Source organism: Sus scrofa, chromosome 17 (assembly GCF_054392235.1).
Source record: "Sus scrofa isolate SSC_HxYL_T2T_F1_AM1 chromosome 17, Sscrofa_HxYL_maternal_Yorkshire_Landrace_v2.0, whole genome shotgun sequence".
Classification (NCBI taxonomy): Eukaryota; Metazoa; Chordata; class Mammalia; order Artiodactyla; family Suidae; genus Sus; species Sus scrofa.
In genome coordinates, this window is record NC_139399.1 from 44,457,874 (window position 1) to 44,485,557 (window position 27,684).

Below are 27,684 nucleotides of genomic sequence, written 5' to 3' on the forward strand. Positions count from 1 at the left end.
CCCGGTGAGGAGAGCCGAGGGCCGAGGACTCTTCGTGTCCAGGTAAAAGTGTAGGAGGGAGCGGAGGGCCTACGGCGCCAAGAAGCATCTGAGCTAGAGACGCCCGTTGGGGTCAGGTCAGGAGCAGGAGGGAGGCTTGGCCCCAGGGTAAGTCCCCTCAGTCCCTAGAACCCCTGAGGGTCAAGGCCCAGGGCTAGAGAGGTTCCCAGCTCCCTTGCCCAGAAGACCAAAGAGCAGTGAAGAAGGAAGTGGACCAGCCCAGTCTTTCCCTGATCTCAGCCCACTGACGTTACCCCACTGCACACACCAACTGCTCTGTGGCCAGCCCTGTGCTGGGGTGATCTGGGGACAAGAAGTATCAGATAGACTTGGCCCCCAAGGAACTCCCAACAGGGCCCAATGTGGTACATGCTGTGCTCAAGGAAAGCCCAGGCGCATGGTGGTGGAGGCCAGTCAAGGCAGGCTTCCTGAAAGAGGTGATATGTTGGTTGAGAAGCTGAGTGCAAGTTGCCTGGACAAAGGATGCGAGAAGGACCTCTCACGCAAAGGGAACAGCATAAACAAAGGCTGAGAGGCGAGATGCAACATAGTGGGGGTATGCATTGTGCTCAGATTTTTAGAGGAGACAATTTTCCTCAAGAGGGGGTGCTGCCGTCCTCTTGGCCTCCTGAGCACCTCTGATCAGAGAAGGACAGGGGGCTGTGAGCTGATAATGAAGGCAAAACAGGGTCAAGAAAAAGACTATGGGAGTTCCCTTCGTGGCTCAGTGGTTAATGAACCCGACTAGGATCCATGAGGTCAAGGGTTTGATCCCTGGCCTCACTCAGTGGATTAAGGATCGGGCGTTGCCGTGAGCTGTGGTGTAGGTTGCAGACACGGCTCGGATCCCATGTTGCTATGGCTGTGGTGTAGGCCAGCGTCTGTAGTTCCAATTTGACCCCCAGCCTGGGAACCTCCATATGCCGCATGTGGTCCTGAAAAAAAAAGAAAAAGACTATGCAGTGGGGATGGGGGGCTTCCCGGGCAAAAGAGCCGGGTGGAGGGCATCACCCCTGTCTTCCGGCTGTGACTGCAAGTGACTGCAATGTAGCTCCTTCTGACCCCTGTATTAGCAATAATGTCATAATCAAAACTGCAGCTAATACTCGCTGAGCACTTGTGGCCACAAATGGATTCTCTCATTTAATCATCCCAACGGCTCTGTGATGTAAGTATTATTATTTTATTATCCCCCCCCCCTTTTTTTTTCTTTTTTGGCTACCCCGAGCCATATGGAGTTCCTGGGCCAGGGTGAGATCTGAGCCACAGGTGTAACCTAAGCCACAGCTGTGCCAACACTGGGTCCTTAATCCACGATGCCGAGCGGGGAACGGTACCTGCCTCTCAGTGCTCCCAAGATGCCACCGATCCTATTGCGCCACAGAGGAAATTCCATTATTCCGGTTTTTTGTTTGTTTGTTTTTGCTTTTTTAGGGCTGCACTTGTGGCATATGGAAGTTCCCAGGGTAGGGGTTGAATTGGACCTGTAGCTGCCGGCCTACACCACAGCCACAGCAACATGGGATCCAAGCCAAATCTTCCACCTACACCACAATTCACAGCAACGTGGGATCCTTAACCCACTGAAAGAGGCCAGGGATTGGACCGAATCCCCATAGATCTTAGTTGGGTTTGTTACCACTGAGCCACAATGGGAACTCCCATTATTCCTTTTTTTATAGATGAGAAAACTATAAAAGCCTCTAAGACAGAGAGGGTAAGTCACTTGCTGGGGATCACAAAGCAAGTGGTAGAGGCAGGCCTCCGACTCAGGACCATCTAACTCCCAGGCCCGTGATGGTTCTCCTCCACCCTCAGGCCTCTACAGACTCAGGGATGAAGGTCCTGTGACCAGACAGGGGTCCCCATGGCTCAGACCCGCTCAGTTTAGCAGGTTCACATTCCCCCTCTTCTCCCAGGGCCCCCAGGAGCCATTCATTCATTTAGCAACCATTTACTTACTAAACATCCATGGTGCGCCGGGCTCTGTGCTGGGTGCTGGGGACACAGCGGGGAGCAGGTAGGCCCAACCCTTCTCCCCCGGAGCTCACGGCCTGATCAGGGAGGCAGATAATGAATTGTTATTGCAAGTGCGTCAAAGAGCTCACAGTCTGCCAGCTCAGAAGACACACGTCATCCAGGTGCTGCCTTTGTCCTTGGCAACAGGGAGCCCACGTGTTGAACTCAGTGAGGGCTCAGGTCTCCGGGTCAGCATCCTCCCCCACTCCCTCCAAGCAGGATGGTCCGTAGGAGCCAGAAGCTGTGATGCAGTGGGGTGGCGGGTGGGGGGCAGATCCAGGGTGCAGACTGGGCAGCTGAGGACAAGCTTCCAGCTGCTGATACTCCACCACCTCCCCCCCCGGAGGGGTCAAAACACCCCAAGCTCCTCTTCCAGGAGGCACCCACAGGCCTCTCCCTCTCTCTGCCTTTCTCTTCCTGGCTCCAAAAGCCACCTACCCCCTTCCCAGTCCCCTTCGTTTTGTGAATTAAGCAAATGGCTTTCCTCCCACTTTGCATCCTACCAAACTCTCCTCTCCCTCCTGCCTCCAAACTTCTAGTCCTGGGCACACCCCAGCCCCCAGGATGGCATTTCTCCAAGTGTGGTCCAAAATCTCTGCGCGTTCCCTCTCTGCAGGAGAGGGAAAGCTGTACAGAGAAGGGGACACGTGAGCAGAGCTTTTAAGAATGAAAAGGAGTTCTGCAAGCAGATAAGGAAGGGGGAAGGCATTACGGGACACAGGAAGAGCGGACACAAAGGCGCAGACAGGAGTACACAGGGCATGTTCTGGGAACTTCAAGCCACTTAGAATGACTGGAACTTTAGCAAGAAGGGAAAAGCAGGAAGTGATGGCCGAGGCTGAGGGTTTTAAGTACCACGGTGACGGGTAGGGGAAAGCAGAAGCAGAGGTGCTTTGTCCTAAGCATTGATGGTGGGTGTCCTGTGAGAAAATAGCTAATATTTTCCAAGTGCTTGCCATGGGAAAGGCACTATGCTAAATGCTTTCTAGATAGTTACTCATTTAATGCCAACTCTATGAAGTAGCAGGTATGATACCCATTTGCCAGATGAGAAAACTGAGGCATAGAGAGGTTAAGTTGATTGTCTAAGGACGCAGAGACCCAGTTGGGCTCCAGAGCCAAACTCTCAATCATCTCACTAAACAGCCTCTCTAGACTCCATGACCCTGTTACCATGCATGGTGGGCCTGGCCTGGGCCTCTCTGCCCAGCTCACAGGGGCTTCTGTGCTCACCTCCAGTTTCTACTACCTGCCACCTGCTACGAACCCACCCTGGAGAAGATGGCCAACCCTCGGATCTTCACCTTCCTCTGTGGTTTGCTGGCCACCCACCTGGTGGCAGCCACCCTCTGCCCTCCTGTGGTTCTCAGGCTCGGCCCAGAAGTCATCAAAGAAAGTAAGTCTTGGCCTCCTAGGCTTCACCAGCAAAGGGCAAGGAGGCAGGTGGAGCCACCCTCCAGAGGAGGGAAGGAGTTCCCCATCACCAGCTGGGATGCCAGGTCTTTAACGAGACTTGATTGGGCGAGTTACAAAGGTTAGGCATGTCTGTGATCTCAAGAAGCCATGATTCCAAGAGCCCCTTCTTCTTAAATTCTGGGTTTCATACTCAGGGGTTCCATGGCCTGGGGGGGGGTCACCACCCGTGCTCCTGCAACTGCCTCTCCGACTGCTGTTGCCTAAATCCCACTGCTGGAGCGCCTCCTGAGTTGGACCCAGTGGGCAACTAGTCCTCGGAGCCAAGACCCTGGGCTGGGAGTCTGGCTGCCTGGGCCCCCGGCACAGCCTTCTCATGCTCCAGCTCTGTGGTCCCAACAACTCCCTGAGCCTTGGTTTCCTCCTCTGAAAGAAGCCTTTGGGATCCCAGTTGTTGGGATCATCCAATAGGACAGAAAGCGACAAGAGCTTAATGACCGCTTCAGCTGAGCTTCTCAGCCTCGGCCACAGCTGAGCTCGTGAGCTGAATTCCTCTTTGTGGCGGGGGAGGTGGGCTGTCCTGGGCTCTCCAGCTGTTTAGCAGCCTCCTCAGCCAAGCTGCGATGACCAAAAATGTCTCCAGACATTACCAAAGTCTCCCAAGAGTCACTGCCCTAGTTGAGAAGCCCTGCCCCCAGTGTTGTCCCCTGAGAGGGAGGTGATCCGTCGGTTCTGGAGGCCCACCTGAAGCAGGTAGAGACCCAGTCCCCTGCCTGCGGCGGGCCCAGGCTAAGGCTGGATGGGCAGGGAAGGCCCAGGTCCTGCAGGACCAGACTGGCTTTGTAGCATAGGAGGGATCCCCAAATAGGACTAGGGAGCAGAGAGCTCTGGGTGCTGGGCGGGGGACACACGTGCCCTGGCCCACAGTGAATCACCAGCCGGAAGGAGTTGGGAGAAGAGCAGCCATTTAGGTTCTTCCAGAGGCAGAGTCTGAGCCCAGGAGCTGTGTACAAGTGGGTGGAATGGGAGGCCACCCCTGGAAACACCCACGAGAGAGCGGGAAGCAAGTCAGGTAAGGGCAAGCCAGCTACTACCAGGAGCTGTGGTGGTCCGGGCCAGCAGAAGGCAGAGACCACCCAGTAAGCCCAGCAGATGGTTTGTATACAGAATTATTAGCAGGGAGTTCCCGTCGTGGCGCAGTGGTTAACGAATCCGACTAGGAACCATGAGGTTGCGGGTTCGGTCCCTGCCCTTGCTCAGTGGGTTAATGATCCGGCTTTGCCGTGAGCTGTGGTGTAGGTTGCAGACGCGGCTCGGATCCCGCGTTGCTGTGGCTCTGGTGTAGGCCAGCGGCTACAGCTCCAATTCGACCCCTAGCCTGGGAACCTCCATATGCCGCGGGAGCGGCCCAAGAAATAGCAAAAAGACAAAAAAAAAAAAAAAAAAAAGACAGAATTATTAGCAGAGGGAGTTCCCGTTGTGGCTCAGCGGGTTACAAACCCGACTAGTATCCATGAGGATTCGGGTTCAATCCCTGGCCACGCTCAGTGGGTTAAGGATCCGGCGTGGCTGTGAGCGGGGGTGTAGGTCACAGATGTGGCTCAGATCCTGAGTTGCTGTGGCTGTGGTGTAGGCTGGCAGCTGTAGCTCTGATTTGACCCCTAGCCTGGGGACATCCACATGCCAAAGGTGTGGCCCTAAAAAATAGAGATATATTATTATTAGCAGAAACTGGAACACTGGGGAATCGGTTAAGAAGGGAAAGGGAGAACACCAAAGGATAGGGCAAGGATGAAAATACAGCAGGGAGCTCAAAGCCAAGGAGAAACTTGAAGGGGAGAATCCTCCCCAGACCTGGGAGGAGTGGGTTGAAGTCACTGTATGGTGGGGCAATTCCCTGAGCTGTCCTGGGTCAGAACTGGTCCCCGGTTGGCAGGCTGAGGCCAGTTGGCAGAGAACTGCCTGCCAGGGAGTCAATTTCCATACATCCATACATTCCACACATCGCAATGGAATTCTTTGGGATGCGGTTGCCATTGGCTCACAGGGAACTGTCCCCGGGAAACTGCCTGGAAGGGAGCTGGGGACCCCTAGTCACTGGCTGCCATCGGGAGTGCTGCTCACTTTCAGCTCAAAGCCCTGGGAGGTGACACCACCGGAGTCCGGCAGGAGGAGCACCAGACGTCCCTCCACTTCCCTCCACGTCCCTCCAGAGCCTCTGTGAACAGTGCCTAACAGTGTGCCTGCTGGCAAAGGGGGACTATTCACAGAGATTGGCTGCATTATCTCAGGGCAGGCAAAAAGGCTGACTTTGTCGCCAAGAGGTCTGAACACACAGGGACTCTGGGACACGGGGGTGAGGGGGGGGGGAACACGCACCTGAGTCATTCATCCTGCCCCCGGGATGAGGGAGCTGGAGATTTCTACACCAAGTCCCATTTGTCACTGGCTGAGGGCTGCTTCTGGAGCATCAGCTCTGCTGCACCCTGACGTGCTCTGCACACAAGCCAAATGGGCTTGGGCTGTCAGGGGAAAAGTCCAGTTGAGACCAGAGTCCAGGGCTCCTGGCTCCTCCTTGCTCTGCTCAGCACTTGGGGCTCTTTGGACGACAGGCCCATAAGATATGGATGCCAGAGAATCATCAGCCCATTTGTTTCAACAGAAAACTGCCCCCAAAGGGGCCTTAAGGGTTCCCTGCCTTTTGGCTCCAGAGCGTTTGCCCAAACTAGTAAGAGGGCTGGGTGCCAGGCTCCTGGCCAACATTCCTGGCAGAGGCTGGCAACGTTCAAGGGTATGAATGGTCCCCCCTGTGCCCAGGCACAGTCTCCATGGGAAAATGACCCATCTGGAGTCCTGTTGTGGCTCAGCAGGTTAAGGACCTGACATTGTCTGTGAGGATGCGGGCTCCGTTCCTGGCCTCACTCAGTGGGTCAAGGATCCATCGATGCCGTGAGCTACAGTGTAGGTTGAAGATGCAGGTTGGATCTGGCATTTCCGTGGCTGTGGCACAGGTCTACAGCTGCAGCTCCCACTCGAGCCCTAGTCTGGGAACCTCCATGTGCTGCAGATGTGGCCACAGGAAAAAAAGGAAAAAGAAAAAGGCCCATTTGGACCAAGGTCTTCAAGGCCACACCTCCACAGTGGAGAGGGCCAGCATGGAGCCGGCCAGCATACCCTCACCCTAAGGCCCAGTCCAAGTAGCCCTGAGTGGTGTCCCCTACCAAGCTATCCTCCTTGCCCCTCCTGCTGGGCCCTAATCCCTGGATCTGCCTCCAGAGCTGACACAGAAGCTAAAGGATCGCGATGCTGTCCACGTCCTTCAGCAGCTGCCCCTGCTCGATGCCATGCAGGAGTCATCCCAGGGTGTCCTGGCCAGACTGGTGAGCTCCATCCTGAAGTATATCACCTGGTAAGTGGTGCAGAACCAAGGTGGGAGCCAGCTCTTTGCCTTCACCTCTGCCTGGGGCACCCTTTGCATGCTCAGTCCATCAGTCGAGAATCATCAATTGGTATCAACTCTGTGCCTGGCCATGAAGAACGGATCGAACAAAGCCGCTCCCTCAGAAGCCCCCAGAGGAGTTAACAATAACCATAAAAGGAGTTCCTGTTGTGGCTCAGCAGGTTACGAATCCAACATAATGTCCAGGAGGATTCAGGTTCCATCCCTGGCCTCACTCATTGGGTTAAGGATCCGGCGTGGCTTGGCTGTGGCGTTGCTGGCAGCTGTAGCTCCGACTTGCCCCCTAGCCTGGGAACCTCCATATACTGCAGGTGCAGCTATAAAAGGAAAAAAAAAATAACCATGAGAGTGACCCAGGACCTCTAAGAGGAGTGGCCCCAGAGGAAGGTGGCCTGGGGTGGCAGGGTAAAGGGATAAGGTGATGCTTCCCAGTGGAGGGTACAGGTGAGCCAATGACTCTATGCTGCCCAGGAGACAAGAAGAAATGGCATTCCAGGCAGAGGGAGCAGCCTGGGCAAAGGCATGGATGGGGCGGGGGGGGGGGAGAGGGCGAGAGTCAGAATGGCTAGTGCTCTGACACTAAGGCCAAGAGGGAGAGTTCAGTGGGGCCAGGGCATAGAAGGTCTCACAAGTCAGCCGCAGGAGCTCAGATTCTTCTCCCAAGTGGCAGGGGAGCCATGGCAGCCTTATGGGAAGGGGTGGGGGAGAGGGATGGGGCAGGACTGTGCTGAGGAGGAGTCCGTGGACAGGTCTTGGGGCCAGCTGTTGGCTGGGCAGTGGGGGTGGGGCGGTGGGCAGGAAACACGGAGGGGAGCCCGTCTGGGCTGATGCTCAGTTGAGCATGAAGCATGGGTCTTATCTCTCCCATGTCCCATCCAGGCTGAAAGTCACCTCAGCCAGCATCCTCCAGCTGCAGGTGCAACCCCTACCCAACGGCCAGGAGCTGTTGGTCAAGATCCCTCTGGACATGGTAGCTGGATTGAACACGTGAGTGTCCCTCAGTCAGGCACAGCTGGCCTGACGGTTTCATCCACTCATTCTCCCCACCCCCACCCTCCGTGCATGTGTCTGGAAAAGAGCATTCCAAGCAGAGGGAAGAGCAAGTGCAAAGGCCCTCTGGCAAGAGGGCCCTTGCTTTGTTCAAAGAGCGGCATGGGAGGGGGGAAGGGACGGGGTGGGGGGAGGCAAGGCCAGCAGGCAGCCGGGCCCAGATCCAACAGGGCTTTGCAGGTTAAGGTGAGGACTTGGTTTTACCGAGTGAGACAGGGAGCCAGGCAGGGCTCTGAGCACAGGAGGGACATGACATAATTTCAATCTTCAAAAATCCCTCTGGCTGCTGGGATGGGGGGTGGTGGCAAGAGTGGAGACAGGGAGGCTATCCAGAAGCAACTGCAATAATTCAGGAGGAGACTATAAGAGCCTGGACCAGGGTTTGGGAGCGGGAAGGTGGTGAGAAGTAGTCAGATTCCAAATATGTCTTGGAGGGGATAACAGGAATTCTTGATGGGCACAGGGTGGCGTAGGGAGAGGAGAGGTTGAGAGGTCAATGAAGTGGCCAGCAAACAAGGCAGGGAAGGTCATGAGAGGAGCGGTTTCGGGAAGGACCCGGAGTTCACTTCATACATGTTCAATTTGAGATGCTTATAAGACATCCAAGTAGGGGGTCAGGTGTAAGTTTGGAAGCTACTGATATACACAGAGGATTTAAACCAGGAGAGGAATCCAAAAACTGAGCCTGGGACCCATTTGAGGAGCTGAGGAGAACTCAGCAAGAAAAGTGAGAAGGGAGCAGTGAGAGCCAGGAGACAGAGGTGGACGGCAGGCTTGGCATGTTCCAGGCTGAGACTGGGATGGAGCTCATAGCTTAGGGCGCCTCCACTCTCAGGCCCCTGGTCAAGACCATTGTGGAGCTGCACATGCAGGTGGAGGTTGAAGCCATCATCCACGTGGAGACCAGTGAGACCGGCGAAGACCAGCTGGTCCTCAGCAATTGCTCCAACACCCGAGGGAGCCTGCGCATCAGCCTGCTGCATAAGTGAGTGCGGCACCTCCCACTGGGCTCCCCGCACACCTGGGAGGGAAGACAGGCAGTGGCCTTGCCCCGTTTTACAGATGGAGAACACTCAGGCCCAAAGAAAGAAAGGGACTCCTGATCTGGACCTCCTTCCAGGAAATCTGTGATGCCTGGAGAGGGTCAAGACATCAAGGGTGAAGCCGTAATGATGGGACTGCTGGCATCATGCCAAAAATTGGGGCACACCCTTGCAGGTGGAGAGAAGGCGCTTTCCTGAGGCCCTCAAACCACCGCAGGCAGGCTTGGGTGGAGCCATGGGAACTGTGGGTGGAGTCAGACAAGCACATCTCCTTCATTTACTGTCCGAGTGTCACGGGGCAAGTCACCTCCTTGTACCTCCCCTCCCCAGGCCACATGAGAGGATTAGATGTGGCAGCAGCCCTAAGCACTCAGCCAAGAGCAGGACACACAGCAGATGCTCAAAGGCATGGCCCGTCCCTCCATGTGTCCTTAGCAGGAGGACAGGGGGAAATGCCAGCTGCCCTCATCCTAGTGTCCAGCCCCATTTCTAAAGACAACCCCCAGCCCCATCCCTGAGAACTCTCCGGCGCCTTCTACACCAGGCTCAGGCTCTACACCAGACCCGTCTCTAAAAGACCCTGTGCCAGAGTTCCCGTCGTGGCTCAATGGTTAACAAATCCAACTAGGAACCATAGGTTGCGGGTTCGATCCCTGGCCTTGCTCAGTGGGTTAGGGGTCCTGCATTGCTGTGGCTCTGGTGTAGGCCAGCGGCTACAGCTCCAATTCGACCCTTAGCCTGGGAACCTCCATATGCCATGGGAGCGGCCCAAGAAATGGCAAAAAGACAAAAAATAAATAAATAAATAATAAATAAATAAATAAATTTAAGACCCTGTGCCTTGAGCAAGGTCCTTCCTCTCCTGGACTCGGTCTCCCCTTACATAAAACAGAGGAGCAGTGATCAGCTCTGACCCTGCCTAATCGCTCTCCCCTTCTCCTCTTGGGAAGGCTCTCCTTCCTTCTCAACTCCATAGCTGAAAAGGTCATAAAGCTCCTGGTGCCAGCCCTGCCCAAAGTGGTGAAAGGCGAGGTAAGTGGAATTAGGGTCTCTGGGCTGGTGATGATTGCACCCCCTGCAGGGATGGGGCGGAACTGCAAGCTACAAACTGGTGCTTAGGGACCTGCATCTCCTTGGATGGGAGGCTTCTAGGCCTGGGTTATTCTTTTGGCAAAGATGGTTGAGGTCAAGGTAAAGAAACTTCCAAAAGTCAGCCAGGAGGCCTTGAACAGTGCTGTGCTGGTACATTGTTAACAACTGACTCAGGAGGGGTTGATGGAAGAGAGCCCTGATTTGTAGCATTTACTGACTTCCGTGGTATAAACAACTCCACGATCTATTTCAAGCTACTAATGTGACAGTCACTGAGCAGAGTCAGGAAGAGATGCATAGTCGTACACTCTTGTGTACATTTCCACCACGTTGGTACAACACACACAACCTCAAGAGCCACAGAGGATAGCAAAATAGAACAAAATAATTGGGAAATAATGAGTTTTGAATTTTCAGTAACTTTGTTCTTAGCATAATTTATTTAATTGTAAGTTTATATAATTTATTTTTAACAACGTCTGGCTTTAGCACCTAGCTCAGAAATTTCAGAAAATTCAACAGTTGGCCCTTGCAAATGGGTACAAGCTGGCTCTAGCACACCAGGGTTTCACACCAGCCTGGCTGTGGTCTTCAAACGTTTATCACCCACCAGCTCCTGTTGGATTTATTTTTCTGAGTCAGGAAACATGAGTCAATCTCATTTTATATATCCTTTACATGTCACTGGTTAAACTAAAACTCTGTTGGATTCATCCTCTGTTACCACTGATTTCCACTGTAAATTCCAAGATATGTTCACAACAGTGGTTCTCCTGTGGCTCAAATCACCTTCTCAGATAACTAGTACATTTTTTATAATAAACTTCTTCAAGTGGAAAAGACAATTTGGGGAAACTTACCCATAATTCTCCTAACTTAACTTGGCTGCTAGTTTTTCTTTCACATTTTTTTTCTAAATTTCCATCCACATGCACTCATATCTTTATGTGGCTAACCTAGTATTAATATTATTTAATATCCTTTGTTATATGCATTTCCTATGCAATTATATGATATTCATAATTATTATAATAGCTGCACCGTATTTAATACCTTGCTAGGCCTGCACCCCCGGCATACGGAAGTTCCCAGGCTAGGGGTTGAATCATATTTACCGCTGCTGGCCTACACCACAGCCACAGCAACTCAGGATCCAAGCCGAGTCTGTGACCTATACCACAGCTCACGGTAACACCATATCCTTAACTCACTGAGTGAGGCCAGGGATCGAACCCGCATCCTCATGAATACTAGTCAAATTCGTTACTGCTGAGCCATGATGGGAACTCCCAAAGAACCATCTTTTTTTTTTTCCTGCATTTTTTAGGGCCTCGCCTGCAGCATATGGAAGTTCCCAGGCTAGGGATCAAATTGGAGCTGCAGGTGCCGGCCTACCGCACAGCCACAGCAATGCCAGATCAGAGCCATGTCTGCAACCTACACCACAGTTCACGGCCATGCCTGATCCTTAACCTACTGGGTGAGGCCAGGGATTGAACCTGCATCCTCAAGGATACTAGTTGGGTTCATTACAGCTGAGCCACAACAGGAACTCCACAGAGAGCCTTCTTAAGGGAATTTGAAAGTGAATATTTTTGTAAAAAACTTGACTTTTTTTACGTGAGTTTTTTTTAAGAATTTTTTTTCCTGGAGCTCCCTGGTGGCTCAGCAGGTTAAGGATCTGGCATTGTCACTGCTGTGACTCCAGTCACTATTATGGCACAGATTTGATCCCTGGCCAGGGAACTTCCATATGCCACAGGCGTGGCCAAAAAAGAAAAAAGAATTTTTTTTTTCCTACTTAAAGGTGGAAATTGCTTGAAGTAGGGCCCAGGTGGAAATTTTTTTCCCAGCCTCCAGCAAAATCACATTTTAATTGATAATTATATTTTAATTGCTAAAACTATGTTTTCCATTGGAAAAGTTGGCAAGAACATGGGATTATAAAATGCGTTTTGCATAATAGCTGTTAAGGGTGAAAAACCAAATACACTGAACCATATGAGAAAACTAGCATACATCAATTATCATGGTTTCTCACCATGATGCATTGGATTTTAAACTACGGTCTTATGGTAATATTTTACTTGGCATAAAGGGAAAAGGCATAGCATGCTTAAATTGGGCAAGAGTCCATCTAGAAAATGCTGAAGCCCCTTTCCAGTGTAAATACATGGGTCCCAACCTCAACTGCACATCCGAACCTCCAGGGAAGTCTTTTAAAAACACAGATAGAGGAGTTCCTGTAGTGGCTCAGCAGGTTAAGAACCCGACTAGTATCCATAAGGCTGCAGGTTCGATCCCTGGCCTCACTCAGTGGGTTAAGGAGCTGGCATTGCCGGGAGCCATAGCATAAGTCACAGATGCAGCTCGGATCTTGGTTCCAACTGTAGCTCTGATTCAACCCCTAGCCTGGGAAGTTCCATATGCCACAGATGTGGCCGTTAAAATACACACACACACACACACAGAAACACTGATAGTTGTTCCCACCACAGCACAGTGGGTTAAGAATCCAACTGCAGAGACTCAGGTCTCTGCATAGGTGTGGGTTCAATCCCTGCCCTGCACAGCATGTAAAAGGATCTGGCATTGCACAGCTGTAGCATAGGTTGCAGCTGTGGCTCGGACTCATTCCCTGGCCTGGGAACTTCCATTTGCCAGGCACGTGGCCATAAAATCAAAAGAAAAACAAAATACAAAAAAACCATTGATTTGGGGGCTCGACCTCAGCAATTCAGATGTAATTGGTCTGGGCGGGGCCCTGGTGTCCCTGCGGATTCTAGCTCCTCCAGAGGAGGATTCTAACAAGAGGCCAGAGGTGAGATCTAGAGGTGGAACTGAGGGAAGGGGACTGTGCGAGAAGATACAGAGGCTCCAGGGACACTTTTCTCAGGAGCACTGACAATGAATGCTGGGGTCACACCCACTCCTCCATCCTCCCTGGGTTCTGGGTTGGCTAAGCAGCTGAAGTGGGGAATGGATATTTTGGTGCTTTGTTTTTTGTTGGTGTTAATGTAGTTGTCTTTTTAGGGCCGCATCTGCTGCACATGGAGGTTCCCAGGCTAGGGGTTGAATGGGAGCTGTAGCTGCCGCCTACACCAGAGCCACAGAAATGCAGAATCCGAGCCACGTCTGTGACCTACACCACAGCTCACGGCAATGCCAGATCCTTAACCCACTGAGTGAGGCCAGGGATTGAACCTGTGTCCTCATGGATACTATTTGGGTTTGTTAACTGTTGAGCCATGGGGGGAACTCTGGGAATGGGATTTTCATAGGAAAAATTAACATTTCTCAAAACACAATGTCATTTCTTGAGAGTAGCAATGGGTGATTAACTAGAAGCTTCTTCACTAGGCAAACTGTACCTAAGACAAAATGACAAAATCTTGTAGCACTGCCCTGGAAAACAGACTGCCCAGGGCAGAGGACAAGGCCTTTGGGCCCCATGATCAACTGAGTTAAATGTTCAACTTCCTCCCCAAGCAGAGCAGCTGAAGCCAGGGTTTCTCCCTCTTGACATTTGGGCCCCACAATGCTTTGCTGCAGGCGCTGTCCTATGCATTGTGGGGTGTTGAGCAGCATCCCTGGCCTCCACCCACTAGAGGGCAGTAACATGCCCCCTAAACTGCGACAACTACAAATGTCTTCAAAAGTTTCTAAATGCCTCTTGGGAATCAAAGCCACCCCCTCCTGAGAACTGCTGGAATTTTGAAGGGAGAAGAGTTTAGGGGGCAAGGAGATGTGTTGGGGCTAGAAACCCACAGGACTGTGCGAAAGCCTGGTTGGGTCTGTCCTGCTGGCCTCTGTTCTCATCCGACATGTGGAAGGAAGTCAGCAACGACTCTCGGCTGAATAAGTGAAGAAGAAACGAGTTCTCTGTTTCCCTCTGGTAGAAACGTGGGCTCTTATGAACATGATGAGTCTGATGGGATGGGGGGGCAGCCGGCAGGCCAGGTACACCCTGGTCACAGGACAAGGGACAAACCATTGCCAAAGATCCCAGGGACTGTGGTGTGCTCTGAGCAGTGGTGACAGCTGGGGGAGTAGACACACCACTGACTCCTCAAGCCTATGGGTGAAAATCTAACTGGCCATGGGCACCACGACTGGACGCAGCCCAATGGAGGCCCTGCCTTTGTGTTGTTGCAGCTGTGTCCTGTGCTCAGGGAGGCCTTTGAGGACGTGCGTGCGGACCTCCTGAACCTGGTGAAGTGTAAGTGCTCTGCTCTCTCCCACCTTTTTCCTTTACTATCAGCTGGCCTCGGGGCCCTCGCTCTGCCCAAGGCAGGCCTCTCCCGGTCAGGCCTGGGACGAGCTTCATTTGATCCCTGCCCAGGATGAGGAGACAGGAAGTCATCACAACTGTGACTTCATGAGCACATAGTAGGTGCAAGGTTCTAAGGGAGCCAGTGGGTGCCCAGATAAACCCAAATTCAAATCCCAGTTCTGCCACTGACTTGTTCTGTGGCTTTGAAAAAGCCAACCCCACCTCCTTCTTGTGTTTCTTCATCTGTAAAATGGGGCTTATGTGTCCCTACCTCATAGGATTGTTAGTGAGGATTAAAAGTTTACAGGAAGAGGAGTTCCCTTTGTGGCTCAGCAGGTTAAGAACCTGACATGGTGTCTGTGGATGCAGGTTCAATCCCTGGCCTTGAGCAGTGGGTTAAGGATCTGGCATTGCCACAAGCTGAGGTGTAGGTCACAGATGCAGCTTGGATCTGGTGTTGCTGTGGCTGTGGCGTAGGCCACAGCTGTAGCTCTGATTTGACCTGTAGCCCAAGAACTTCCATATGCCACAGATGTGGCTGTAAAAAGAAAAAAAAAATTTGCAGGAAGAGGTCCTCCTGTATAGCACAGGGAACTAAATCCAGTCCCTTGGGATAGACCATGATAGAAGATAACATAAGAAATGGGATGCATGCATATGTATGACTGGGTTACTTTGCCGTATGGCAGAAATTGGCGCAATGTTGAAAATCAATTATACTCTAATTTTAAAAAAGAAAGAAAGAAATTAACAGGAAACTTCCAATCATATAGCAGGTGCTCTGCCTAGCACAGAGAGGTGCTTACAGATGTGTGCTGGCTGGCTGGCTGGATCGATGGATGGATGAATGATGCAGAGACTGCTGTGGGCTATTAGAGAAGAAGGAACAAGGGAAAGAACAAACTGTATCCTCAGACCCCTCAGAGTTGGGATTGATGTGAAGAAGAAAATTCTGCCATCTACTCTGGGATTTAGAGTCTCAATCAAAGAGCCACCACAGGAATTTCCGTTGTGGCTCAGCAAAGAGGCTAGCCAAGGCTACTGGGGCTCTAACCGAAGTCAATCCGGCTCCTCTGCTCCTCAGGGACAGGGCGGGAGGTCTACCCTGGGAGCAGGCAGACGCAGGACCTACTCCCCACCTACTCCGGCCCCCTTCCGTGTTCCTCTCCATTCTCCACCCAACAGGCGGGGCAGATGAGACGCCACTGTCACCTGGTGGCCAAGTGGAGAATCCTGAGGCCGGCGCAAGAGATCGGGTGGACAGACCCATACCTTGCTGGGGTTGGGGGGTGCCGATCTGGTCTGGTGGGAGAGATGGAGAGTTATAAGCAATAGGTCAGTTTTTTCCCAAACAGGGCTTTGGCGCAGGACCATCTGGGCTCAGATCCTTTCACAATATGCTCTTGAGCAAGTCATTTCGCTTTTCTTGTTTTGTTTTTTTTTTCAGGGCCACACCAGCGGCATATGGAAGTTCCCTGGCTAAGAGTTGAATAAGAGCTACAGCTGCCGGCCTGCACCACAAGGGCGGCAATGCGGGATCCAAGCCACGTCTGCAACCTATACCAAAACTCACGGCAACACCAGATCCTGGACCCACTGAGTGAAGCCAGGGATCGAACCTACATCCTCATGGATCCTAGTCCGGTTCGTTACCATTGATCCACAATGGGAACTCCTCGTTTCACTTTTCGGAGTCTTGGTTTCCCCATCTGTAAAATGAAGAGAAGCACAGGACCTACCTCCCCAGGTCCTTGTGAGGATTCCATGAGCTATAACAGGTGTAACGGTGTAGCGGGGAACCTAGTGTTTGATAGATGCTCCATGAATGTCCGTCATTATCCTCATTTTCATCACTGTCCTTATCAGCATCACCATTACTCCTGCTCCTCCTCCCTCACCCCAGCCCATGCGCCCACAGACCACACCCCTCCAGCCAAAGCAGCCCCAAACCTCGCCAGCTAATACTGTCCTCCACCCCCACCAAACTTTCTTCTTGTCCCTGAGCAGTGCCCACTTCTCTCAAGTCTGACCGCCTGGAGTTTGAACTTCTGTCTCAAGCCATCGAGGGTAGTGCTGTCCAGTTGAACCTAGGGGTGAGTGTCATGGGACCTCAAGGACAAAGTGGGGCTATCGCTACCCTTCTCTGACCGCCAAAGGTCAGACACCACAGGTCTGTCTCAGAGGAGAAAACGCCAGTCATGGATAGGACATCCAGGCTGATTTAGAAAAATCTCAGTAGGCTGGACACGTCCATGTAAACCACACTGACAGACAAAAATCAGCAGATGGAAGCTACTGGCCACGCACTGAACATTAACCCCTAGATCCCCAGGCAAGGGAACAGTGTGTGTACTGGGACTCTTAGCCTTTCTCTCAGGCAAGCCCCTGCCAATCCTCATGTATCTGGTGGCCTTGAACAAGAGCCCAGGACTGAGAAACATCACTGAGGATCACACAGACCTAAGTCTCTCTCCCAACTTCACAACTCCCTGGCTGTGTGATTTTGGGCAAGTTTCTTCACCTCTCTGAGCCTCCATTTCCTCATCTGTAAAATGTAATAACAACAGTCACCAAAGAGAGGAGGAAATGAGGCTGCATGAAACCTGGCGGGCAGGAGGCACCCAGTAAGTGTCATCTCTCTACAAAATGTGGAGCCACACACCCACTCTGAGGCTGGACACCCTGAGGGACCAGGCCAAGCAAGGCAGCATGAGTCTCAGATCAATTTTCATAGATCCCTGGAAAACTGCAGCATCAAACATTTTCATCCATTTTTTTTGGCACTTTTGTTTTTTGGGGTTTTTTTTGGGGGGGTTTTGGCTTTTGTCTTTTTAGGGCCGCACCCGCAGCACATGGAGGTTCCCAGGCTACTGGTTGAATCAGAGCTGTAGCTTCCGGCCTACGCCACAGTCACAGCAATACCAGATCTGAGCCACATCTGTGACCTACACCACAGCTCATGGCAACGTTGGATCCCTAACCCATGAGCGAGGCCAGGGATCAAACCTGCAACCTCAATGTTCTTAATCGGATTTGTTTCCACTGCGCCACAATGGGAACTAATTTTTTGCACTTTTGAATTTTCCTTTCATCCAAATGGTTTGGGAAGTATCTAAGAAGTTGAAACCTAAATACCAACTAAGACGTTTGGGAGTTCCCTAGTGGCTCAGTGGGTTAAGAACCTGTTGTTTTGGGAGTGCCCATTGTGGCTCAGTGGGTTACAAACCTAACTAGCATACATGAGGATGCAGGTTCCATCCCTGGCCTTGTTCAGTGGGTTAAGGATCCAGCGTTACCATGAGCTTAAGGATCCAGCGTTACCATGAGCTGTGGTGTAGTTTGCAGAAATAGCTCAGATCTGGTATTGCTGTGGCTGTGGTATAGGCTGGCAGCTGCAGCTCCAACTTGACCTCTAGCCTGGAAACTTCTGTATGCCACAGGTGTGGGCCTAAAAAGCAAAAAAATAAACCCATAAAGAATCCAGTGTTTTCACTGCTGTGGATCTGTTACTGCCATGGCGTGGATCCATTCCCTGACAGGGGAACTTCCATATGCTGTTGGGTGCAGCCAAAAATTAGACATCTAGATTTTTTAAAAATCAGAGATTACCTGAGAAGTGCAAGGGGAGTAAGTATTGCTAGGCACCTGAGATAACTCATCATTTACAGCAAGGCACTGAATTTCAGGCTGAGCTTCCTGGCAGCAAATGCAGAAAGGGAACCAGGCTGAATGGTGTCATTTCCTTTTAGGTTATTACTGGATATGTTGTGGCGTTGGTTCCCAACCAACTCTGCTCTGTCTTCTTAGGCCAAGTTGTTGGATTCAGATGGAAATGTGATCATGCTCTTCAATGACACTGTGGATTCCTTGAATCTTCCTCCCTTGTCCGATGTCCCTTTTAGCCTCATTGTCAGGAAGGATGTGGTGAATGCTGCAGTAGTTGCCTTTCTCCCTCCAGAAGAACTCATGGTCCTATTGGACTACGTGGTAAGCCTCAGCTTGAGACAGAGGATGAAGCCACCTCTGCTGCATCATGGGAATTTCCTGACTCAAAGCATGCACAAGGGCCCCTAAGCCTCTGAGCAGGAACCTCCTGTCAGTCTCAGTTTACATACCTCCAGTAATGGAGAGCTCACTCCCACCTCTAACAGACCTGCTTTGGATATAGAACTCTAAAGCTGAAAACTTCCCTGTAACATCCAGCGCCAGTCCTAGTTCTGTCTCCTGGAACCTACTTCCTCTACCAAATAGCATCTTAGACACTGACTGGCCCAGGAATGGCAATCGTACCATTGACATCCCCTGCGGGACCCACAGCAGACATCACGAATCTCTTAGGGCCTCTTTCCTGTGAACCCAGATGCTGACACAGCCTTGGAAAGTTTATCACCCCAGCACAGCAGACAACCACCATCAGTCAAATGGAATATGCCACCTCCTCTGGGGTGACTCCTGGGGAGAAGGAGGCCCAGAAGGAGATAGGGTTGGCCCAGAGTTATGGGAGTGGGGCAGGACATCTGCTAGGTCAGCTGGCAGAGAACAGACCACCGAGGTCCTGGGGATCAGAGATCAGGGTGAGGGGCTGGGACGACAAGAAAAGGGAAGGGGTGACCAGCAATCACATTCATGGCTGTACTAAGAATTGGGTCACTTCTCTATGTCCTCTGGGAGCAGGGAGCAGCCCACAGACCCATGACCCACTGTTGACCCACAGAAAAAGTCCAGGCCAGCTGGACATCATTCCCCATAGCTGCTGATACACGGGCTGTTGTGTCCACCAGTGACAGACACATGCACGGAATCACCAGGCCCTCCCAGCTTTACTGGAGTTCTGGGGTCCTGGCGGTGGGGCTACTGGAGGCCTGCCTCCCTCTCCTCTCCAGCTGACCTGCTCTGGCTTCCTCTCATCCTCAGCTTCCTGAGCTGGCCCACCGGCTGAAGTTAAGCATCAAGGCGATCAGTGAAAAGGTTGGTCCATTTGTCATCTGTCACTTGAAAGGTGCCTGCCGTGGTCTGTCCACTGGCCTCTGGGGTGTAAAGTACAGGAGAGACTTCTCTGTCCTTCCATCGCTGGTGACTGTAAAAGACTGGTCCCTGTCCTCATGGAGATTTCAATCTACAGGACAGTTTGACCTGAATCAAATAATTATACAGATAGTATTTCAGTTACAAGTGTGGTGACAAAGGGCAGATTCTTGGGGTTATGAGAGCACAACTAGGGCACCTGATAGAGGCTGGGCGATCAGGGAGAGGAAAGTATTCCATACAGAGGGAGAAGCAAACCCAAAGACTGTGACGTGGAGAGCGCACAGTCTATTCCTGGATCCAAGGAAGCAGGGAGGCCAGGAAGGTGGGGAGCAGCCTGGGGACATGGTGAGGCACTCGGGAGGTCACAGGAGGATCTGACGTCCTTCCAGGCTGCAGATAAGCTGGAGCCCACACAGATTGTGAAGATCCTGACTCAGGACACCCCGGAGTTCCTTGTGGACCAGGGCAATGCCAAGGTGGCCCAACTGATCGTGCTGGAAGTGTTCCCCACCAATGAAGACCGCCGCCCCCTCTTCACCCTGGGCATCGTGAGTTCAATTGTCTGAGGCATTGGAAACAACCTGGGGGACCCCCCTGCTCCCTGTTCCTGTTCACTCCTCTTGCTTTTTCTAAACCTTTCCACCCTTCGGAGTTCCCGTCGTGGCGCAGTGGTTAACGAATCCAACTAGGAACCATGAGGTTGCGGGTTCGGTCCCTGGCCTTGCCCAGTGGGTTAAGGATCCGGCATTCCCATGAGCTGTGGTGTAGGTTTCAGACGTGGCTCGGATCTCATGTTGCAGTGGCTGTGATGTAGGTCAGCAGCTACAGCTCCGATTCGACCCCTAGCCTGGGAACCTCCATGTGCTGTGGGAACAGCCCTAGAAAAGGCAAAAAGACAAAAACAAACAAACAAAGGAAAAAAACCTTTCCACCCCTACCTTGCAGGGTTAGTTAGGGGAAGGGAATCTGAACCAGGAATCAGGAGCCCTGGGGGCCCAACTCTTTATTATCCAGGAACTTTGGGCAGAAATTTAACTCACATGTACAAAAGGAATTGTATTAGTTCATATAACTGAAAAGTCCAGGTCAACATTGGCTTCAGGAATAGTTGGATCCAGGTATTCAAGCAATATCATCTTCATTCTTCTTTCTTTCCATCTGGCCACCTTGTTTCCCTTTGCACTACCTTTATTCTCAGGCAGGTTAACCCTTCATGGAAGTACCCCCCAGGCTGTATCAGGCTTATAACCCATCAACTTGGCAACCCCAATGGAGAAGTTTCTCTTTCTCAGTAGTTCCAGGAAAGGTTCCAAAGCTGATTCTCATTGGATGAGCGAGGGCCAAGCACCCACTCATGGACCAATCAGTGTGGTCAGAAAGATGAAACAAAATATGTAAATTTTCTGAGCTAGGACACACACACACACACACACTGAAGTGAGGGATAAGAGTTGACTCTCTCTACAGCACTGAGAGGGAAAGGGGTTAATTCCTCTTCTGAAGTATGAACAGAACTAAATCATCTCCAAGTAAGTTCCCAATTGATTTTCTCAGAAACCCCAGCAGATCCTATCTCAGAGCTTCCATTTAGGGGGACCCTGTGGGTAAAAATATGGAGATGGGGGTCATCAAAGGGCAGACCCAGCAGGAAGGTGTCTTAGGTATGGCTTCTAGAAACAGATCCAAGACAAAGATTCTTTAAAAAGCAATGTATTCGGGGCGAGCCCCCAGGAGGACTGAACAAGGATGTGGTCTCAGTTGGAGGCTCCCTTCTACTTCATCCCACAGAGAGCTCTGGAGTATGGTTGTACCATAGAGTCGAGCTCAGGTTGAAACAAGGCCAGCCTTTTGGCATTGCCACGAGCATAGGCTGCAGATGCAGCTCCCATCTAGTGTTGCTGTGGCTGTGGCATAGGCCAGCAGCTACAGCTCTGATTCACCCCCTAGCCTGGGAACTTCCATATGCCACAAGTGCAACCTTATGAAGAAAAAAATAATAATAAATTTTAAAAAAAGAAAGACCAGCCTTTTGTACCCCCTTGTCAGTTAGCTGTTGGCCACTAACTGCCCCAGGAAGGAACATAACCTCCCAGCCAGGCAACTCCACCCAAGCAAGGGCAGTTCCCAGAGAAGGGGGCAGCTGTGGGCAGTTAGAAGCAGCATGCAGCAGGGGATGGATGCCCCCCCCAAAAAAAAAACAGGGGTCTCAGCAGGGCACCAACTGCATCCTACAGAGAACGAGGAGAAGAAAGAGATGAGGCAAGATGCATGGCTGGGCCCTGGAGAATTGAGGCCTTCCATGCCTCGCCATGCTTCTGAGAGTCTGGACAGCACCTGTTGGAGGCTGTTACACTCTCCTTACAGGAGGCTTGCTGCACGTGGCTGAGCACATTGTCCACGCACAACGTCAGGGGTGCCATTCACAAAGACTGCACGTTTCATGTGCCCTGGCTTCCTGTGTTGGAGGAGATTCTGATCCCCAGCAAGCAGTGAGAGTGGGCTGCCCCGGCCAGCCTCACTCCCCGGTGACTTCCCCTCCATGGTCAATGGCAGGCACTTTTCAAAAGGTCACCAAGCCGAGGCCTGCAGGAGAAGTTTGTTCTCTGGGTGCAGCTGACCTGGAGCTGGAGCCTGACACTTGGCTCACCCCAGCCCATGGGTCAAGTTAATGGATATCTTCAGCTCATGTGTTTGAGGCCTGGCTTAGCTTCTAGAAGAACTTAGCTAGTGTGGGTTCGATCCCTGGCGCAGGAACTTCCACATTCCACATAATAATAATAATAATAATAATATTTTCAATAATAATACTGTTAACACTTACCATCCTGTCTCTCCCTCAGTTTCCTCACCACTACAAAGGGGCAATAATAGGACTCAAAGGAGAGATCAGACAAAGCTCTGAAAATACCACCTGCCACAGAGTCAGGACTCCGTGTATGTTGGCTATTGTCATCATTGTCGTCATCATCAATCCTGTGTGGAATCTCTTCAGTGGGGAGTGGGTTACAGGGACCATCCCATCAGATAAGGAATTTGAGGCCCCCAGAGGTCAGACCCTTTCCCAAGATCACAGCCAACAGCGGAGATTCAGACCGTGCCACCCTGGCCCCAGAGCCTTCTCACATAACCCCATGTCCCACACCTGACACGTCCTCTAAAGAAATGGGACCTGAGTTTCTCTCATTGCAGGAAGCCACCTCGGAAGCTCAGTTTTACACTGAAGATGATCGACTTATGCTCAACCTTTATGATCTCAGGTAAGCGTGAAAATCACACGTGAAAATCATTATGAGGATTCTGGTGATAAAAATAAGTGCTGCCTGGAGTTCCCATTGTGGTACAGCAGAAACGAACCCAACTAAGATCCATGAGGTTCAATCCCTGGCCTCGATCAGTGGGTTAAAGATCTGGTGTTGCTCTGAGCTGTGGTGTAGGTCGCAGACTCGGCTCGAGGATCCTGAGTTGCTGTGGCTCTGGTGTAGGCCAGCAGCTGCAGCTCCGATTCAGCTCCTAGCCTGGGAACTTCCATATGCCATGAGTGCAGCTCTAAACAGCATTAAAGGTGGGGGAGGGCTGCCCAGTGACCACTGGGTTTCTTTAAACACGCAGTGTTTTGAGCCTCTAGGGTATGAGTGTTGAGTGAAGGCTGTCCTGGGACGGGCAGAAAGGCTGCCTTGCCTGGACTGTCCTGCTGTAAAAAGACTGAGTGTGAGAGAAAGAGGAGACAGATGTGGCCTTGCAGCAGCCATGGGGCAGGTTAACCCTGGCCCCAGAAAGGGCCTGCCCAGCACTATCCCTCAGCCTTGGGCAGCCCATTCAGGACAACAAGACAGTGGCAGTGACAATCACACCCAAATGTTGAGCCCACATGGACCCCAGCCCAGAGGCACAAGCTCCTGCTGCCTTCTGCACTCCAGTTCTCCCAACATCCCACTGTGCTCCTGCTGCCCCAGAGTGAGTTCAGGGGCTGCAAACTGGAGCCTCCTGGGACAAATCAAGCCCATGGATGTGTGTGATCATCCCACTTAGGGATAGGTCTTCTTAATATAATTAGTTGTCCACATGTAAAAATTGCCTGCTACACAGCAACAAAGAGCTGAACTGAGAATCAGTTCCCCCCTTTAGAAGGAGAATGAGCTCCCTAATTCATCATGGTACTGACTCCTGGGGGTGATATTTCTGCCTGCTCTTTGGGCATCTGTGTGTTTTCTATCTCCCAAACTTCCCCATCCATTACAAAGTAAGCTCCATGAAGCAAGGATCTTCCTTAGTTCACTGCTGTATAGCCAGGGCCTGCACTGTTTGCTACATAGTAGGTGCTCAGTAAATGGTCATTGAATGAATGAATGAATGAATGAATGGGACTCCGAGGGACCATTCTCATGGGCATCTTCTGTTACAGCTCTGATCGGATTCACCTGATGAACTCAGACATTGGCCTGTTCAACGTGAGTGTTAACACGTTTTCCCTGGGAACGTGGGGGATGGCCCAGGATGGTCCATTTCAAAGGGAGACTTTGCCCAGGATTTGCTGGGGACAAGGTCCCCACAGGCATCCCCGTGGTGAGCTGGTCAGCCTCTCCATTCTCAGCTGCGAAGTCCAACTTCCTGGCTCAGGCATTTATGGAGCACCTACAGTATGCCAGACATAGCTGAAAACACACACACACCCTCACAGATGCAAATGCACTTTCCTTCTGTAAACTTTGGACCCTAAATTAGGAAATAAGTCTCCTATTTTCACGGTCTTATTTTGCTCATATAGACTCATCTCAGGGACTCTGAGCAGCCCCTGTCCCGAGCCCTCAGTTTTCCCATCTGAGTCAGATGAATCAGAGATCTCAAATTGGCTGAATCCTGTCTTCTGCCACAGCAAGGTTTTCCCTGTTTGTTTCATGGATATTTTTGGCTCTTATGTTTTGCTTTGTCTTTTAATTTTTTTTTACCAATTTTGTGTGTGTGTGTGTGTGTGCTTTTTAGGGCTGCATCCACAGCATATGGAAGTTCCCAGGCTAGGGGTCAAGTCGGAGTCATAGCTGCCAACCTACACCACAGCTCAAGGAAACACCAGACCAGATACCCCACCCACTGAGTGAGGCCAGGGATCAAAACCACATCCTCATGGATATTAGTCGGATTCGTTTCCACTGCACCACAGTGGGAACTCCTGACCAATATTTTGTAAATGGGGAGGTTTCCCATGAAAATCAGGATTTCTGGCTTCCTTTAAGAAGTCAGACACTCGGGAAGCAGGGCGAAATTCCCTCAGGGAATTCTGCTGGTACAGAGCTGTGGACCCCCTGAGATTGGAGGCAAGGGATGCACCCCACAAATGCACCCCAGTCCCTCAATCTGCCAGGCCCAGGGCCAGCAGGATTGTGCCCCCTACAGCCTGACTGGGCCCTGGAGCCCTTGCAGCTCTGGCCAGCAGGGAAGCTGAGATTCCACCCCTCTACTGGCGGCCTTTGCCCCTGGGTGGGGCTGTGCCTTGGTAGGAATGGCTGGGAGGACTTCAGAGTCTCAGCCAGGATGACGGGCCCCTTCTCTCTCACAGCCTGAGCTTCTGAAAGACATCATCACCGAGATCCTCATCTCCGTCCTGCTGCCAAATGAGAACGGTACGTCTCTTTGGTGTCCGAGCCCCTGCTCCCCAGGGCTTTGAGTGTGGGTGCTTTGCCTCCCCCACCTGTATCTCCATTTGGGGCCCCTTTCATTTATGCCCCATCCTCAGAGCCTAGTTCTTTTTTTTTTCCTGTTTTTTTTTTTTTTTTTTTTTTTTTTTAGGGCCACACCTGCGACATATGGAAGTTCCCAGACTAAGGGTAGAATGGAAGCTACAACAGCTGGCCTACACCACAGCCACAGCAACCCGGGATCCAAGCCACATCTGCCACCTATGCCATTGCCTGTGGCCAAGCCAGACCCTTAACCCACTGAGCGAGGCCAGGGATCAAACCCCACATCTTCTTAGAGACACAATATCGGGTTCTTAACACTCTGTGGCTCCCATTTCTTTGTCTTATTAGTGAAAAATCTCAAAATATAGGTTCTTCTGCTGTGAATGATGGGAGCCTCTGATGGTTCTTGAGTAGGAGGGTGAGGGGGGTACACTTTGGAGCAGCCCAAGCTGATGCTGGAGGCAAAAAACAGGGAGATGAGGCTGGGTGGATGCCGGGGTCAGAGAACAGGCGAACAGAAGCAAAATGGACAGTGTGAACCTGGCGTGCCAGGTCTGGGAACCGTGGGCCTGCCCATGGCTGCCCAGTCCCACCCCAGGCCCACCAGGCTCTGACCACATTTGTGATTTCAGGCAAATTAAGATCTGGGATCCCGGTATCAATGGTGAAGGCCTTGGGATATGAGACAGCGTCCTGGTCTCTGATCAAGGTGAGTAGGAATAAACATCTTACCCCGGGGGGGGGTCACAGTTTCAGGGAGAGAGCCCTGGGCTGGGAGATGAGGGCTGCGATCCAATCCTGGCTTCCCTGGTCACTTCTGGGGAACTTTGGACAAGTGCCTTCTCCTCAGGGCCTCACGTCCTCCTCCGTAAGTGGAAGAAGGTGCCTGTCCTAACCTGGGGTCGGTGGGCCTCTGGCTTTTTCTAGCCTACCTGTCAGTCAGATAGGGAAGGGAGGAGGCTTTGCTAACTGGCTTCAAATGCAAGTTGACCTTTGACTCATGTTCAGGGGCCCACCCTCAAAAATTGTGTCCCCACTTCAGGTAGCTTTGATGGAGAATTCTGAGGGCATACTGTGCATGACACCCAAAGGGGCTGGCTCTAGACTCAGGGACCAAAGGACTGGTTCAAAGGCCAGCTCTGCCTCCCTCTAGCCAGGGGTCCCTAGGCAGGTCCTCTGGCTTCTCTGAGCCCAGCTTCCTCACCCATAAAACCCAGCAGATGCCTGAATACACAGGCCATGCACTAATGAACTACGTGCAATGATCCTACTATAACATAAGCAGTTATCTAAGATGCACACTGCACTTGATTCATGTTGGATGCACAGCTGGTATCCATCCAGCCACATGGCTGGAGCTTAGTTTATTTCATGTATCTCTAATTAGGGGGCATTTAGCAACTGTCCTCTTTTTTGGTTTTTAAGTCAAGTTGCATCATGTAATCCATTGTTTGCAGTTTGGGTTGGAAAGGTATTATTTCAGCCTTTGGATCTCTTTCCAAACGTCCTATTGTGCTCTATTCCCTGGTTTTAGTCTGGCTGCACATTGATTTCCCTTTGATAACTTTATGATATAATGTTTTAAAACCTAGTCAAAGGAATGAATAAATGGACAGGAGATAAAGCAACTATAGTTTTAAAAAGTGAATGGTCGAATCTAGATAATGAGTATACAGGGTTCACTACAAAATTCTTTCAACTTTGCAGTATATTTGAAAGTTATCATAATAGAATGTTGGGGAAAACCGAATAGGTTAAGTTCCTCGTGTGATGCTTAGTTTCCAAAAAAAGGCAGAGTGTTGTTAAAATGTTAGCTGCTTAGGACCTGATCGAGGCAGCCAAAAATCTGCATTTTTCCAAAACTTCTTGAGAGTTTTGCTGAAACTCCCAGATTTAATATGATTTAGGAAAATAATGGAATATGGTGTGTGGGGGCCTGGACCACAAAGCATGGCCAGGCTTGGAGCCAACAGTCTAATACAATCCCGCACTGTGAACCCAGATACTGTACCTGTGTCCCAGACCCCTGTGTGGTATCACTGTCCACACACAGCCCCTCCTCTTCTTCCTTCTGAGAATTCTCTAGGAGTGAGTTTAGGGTCATGACCCTCAATGCCAGCAGTCACCTTGAGGAGGACAAATCAGCATAAACCACAACAAGGCAGGATGTTTAAAAAAAAAAACCTTTTTGGCTTTTCTCCTCCAATTCCAGGATGCCCTGGTGGTTACCCCAGCCTCCTCATAGAACCTGAGACCACTCTCCTCTCTCCCAGTGAAGACCTGGGTCTCAGCGAGCATGTGAGAGCCAGCTCTGTAGACTGTCCCTCTCTCAACAAATAAACTCGTCCATGACTCCTGCAATCTAGAGTGTGTCTTTGTCCCAACTCAGGTGGGCTTAGGAACTGGACATCCAAGCCACATCTAGGTCCTATGCAGGAACATCTGAGCCAATCTGAGCCATGGTTGGGTGATGCCAAAACACCCAAGGTCCAAGGTCTTGGCCACCTCCCTGGACTTCAGGAATAAGAAAGCCAGTTGTCACTCCTGCCTTGCAGGTCAACCTCAAGACCACCTATGGCTGAACAACCT

At 51.4% G+C, this 27,684-nt stretch overlaps 1 protein-coding gene across 3 annotated transcripts; it reads left to right on the plus strand.

The window, feature by feature from the left end:
- Positions 1-27,456, plus strand: BPIFB1 (BPI fold containing family B member 1). Of its 3 annotated transcripts, none has more exon segments than NM_001101032.1 (16): positions 1-42; positions 3,298-3,454; positions 6,748-6,880; positions 7,811-7,918; positions 8,817-8,966; positions 9,975-10,056; positions 14,272-14,335; positions 16,397-16,482; positions 18,197-18,376; positions 19,304-19,357; positions 19,807-19,965; positions 22,607-22,674; positions 23,820-23,865; positions 24,972-25,035; positions 25,728-25,804; positions 27,308-27,454. In NM_001101032.1, coding segments are annotated over 15 exon segments (1,419 nt in total). In that variant the 5' UTR covers positions 1-42; positions 3,298-3,339; the 3' UTR covers positions 27,341-27,454.
- The last annotated feature ends 228 nt before the right edge of the window (positions 27,457-27,684 follow it).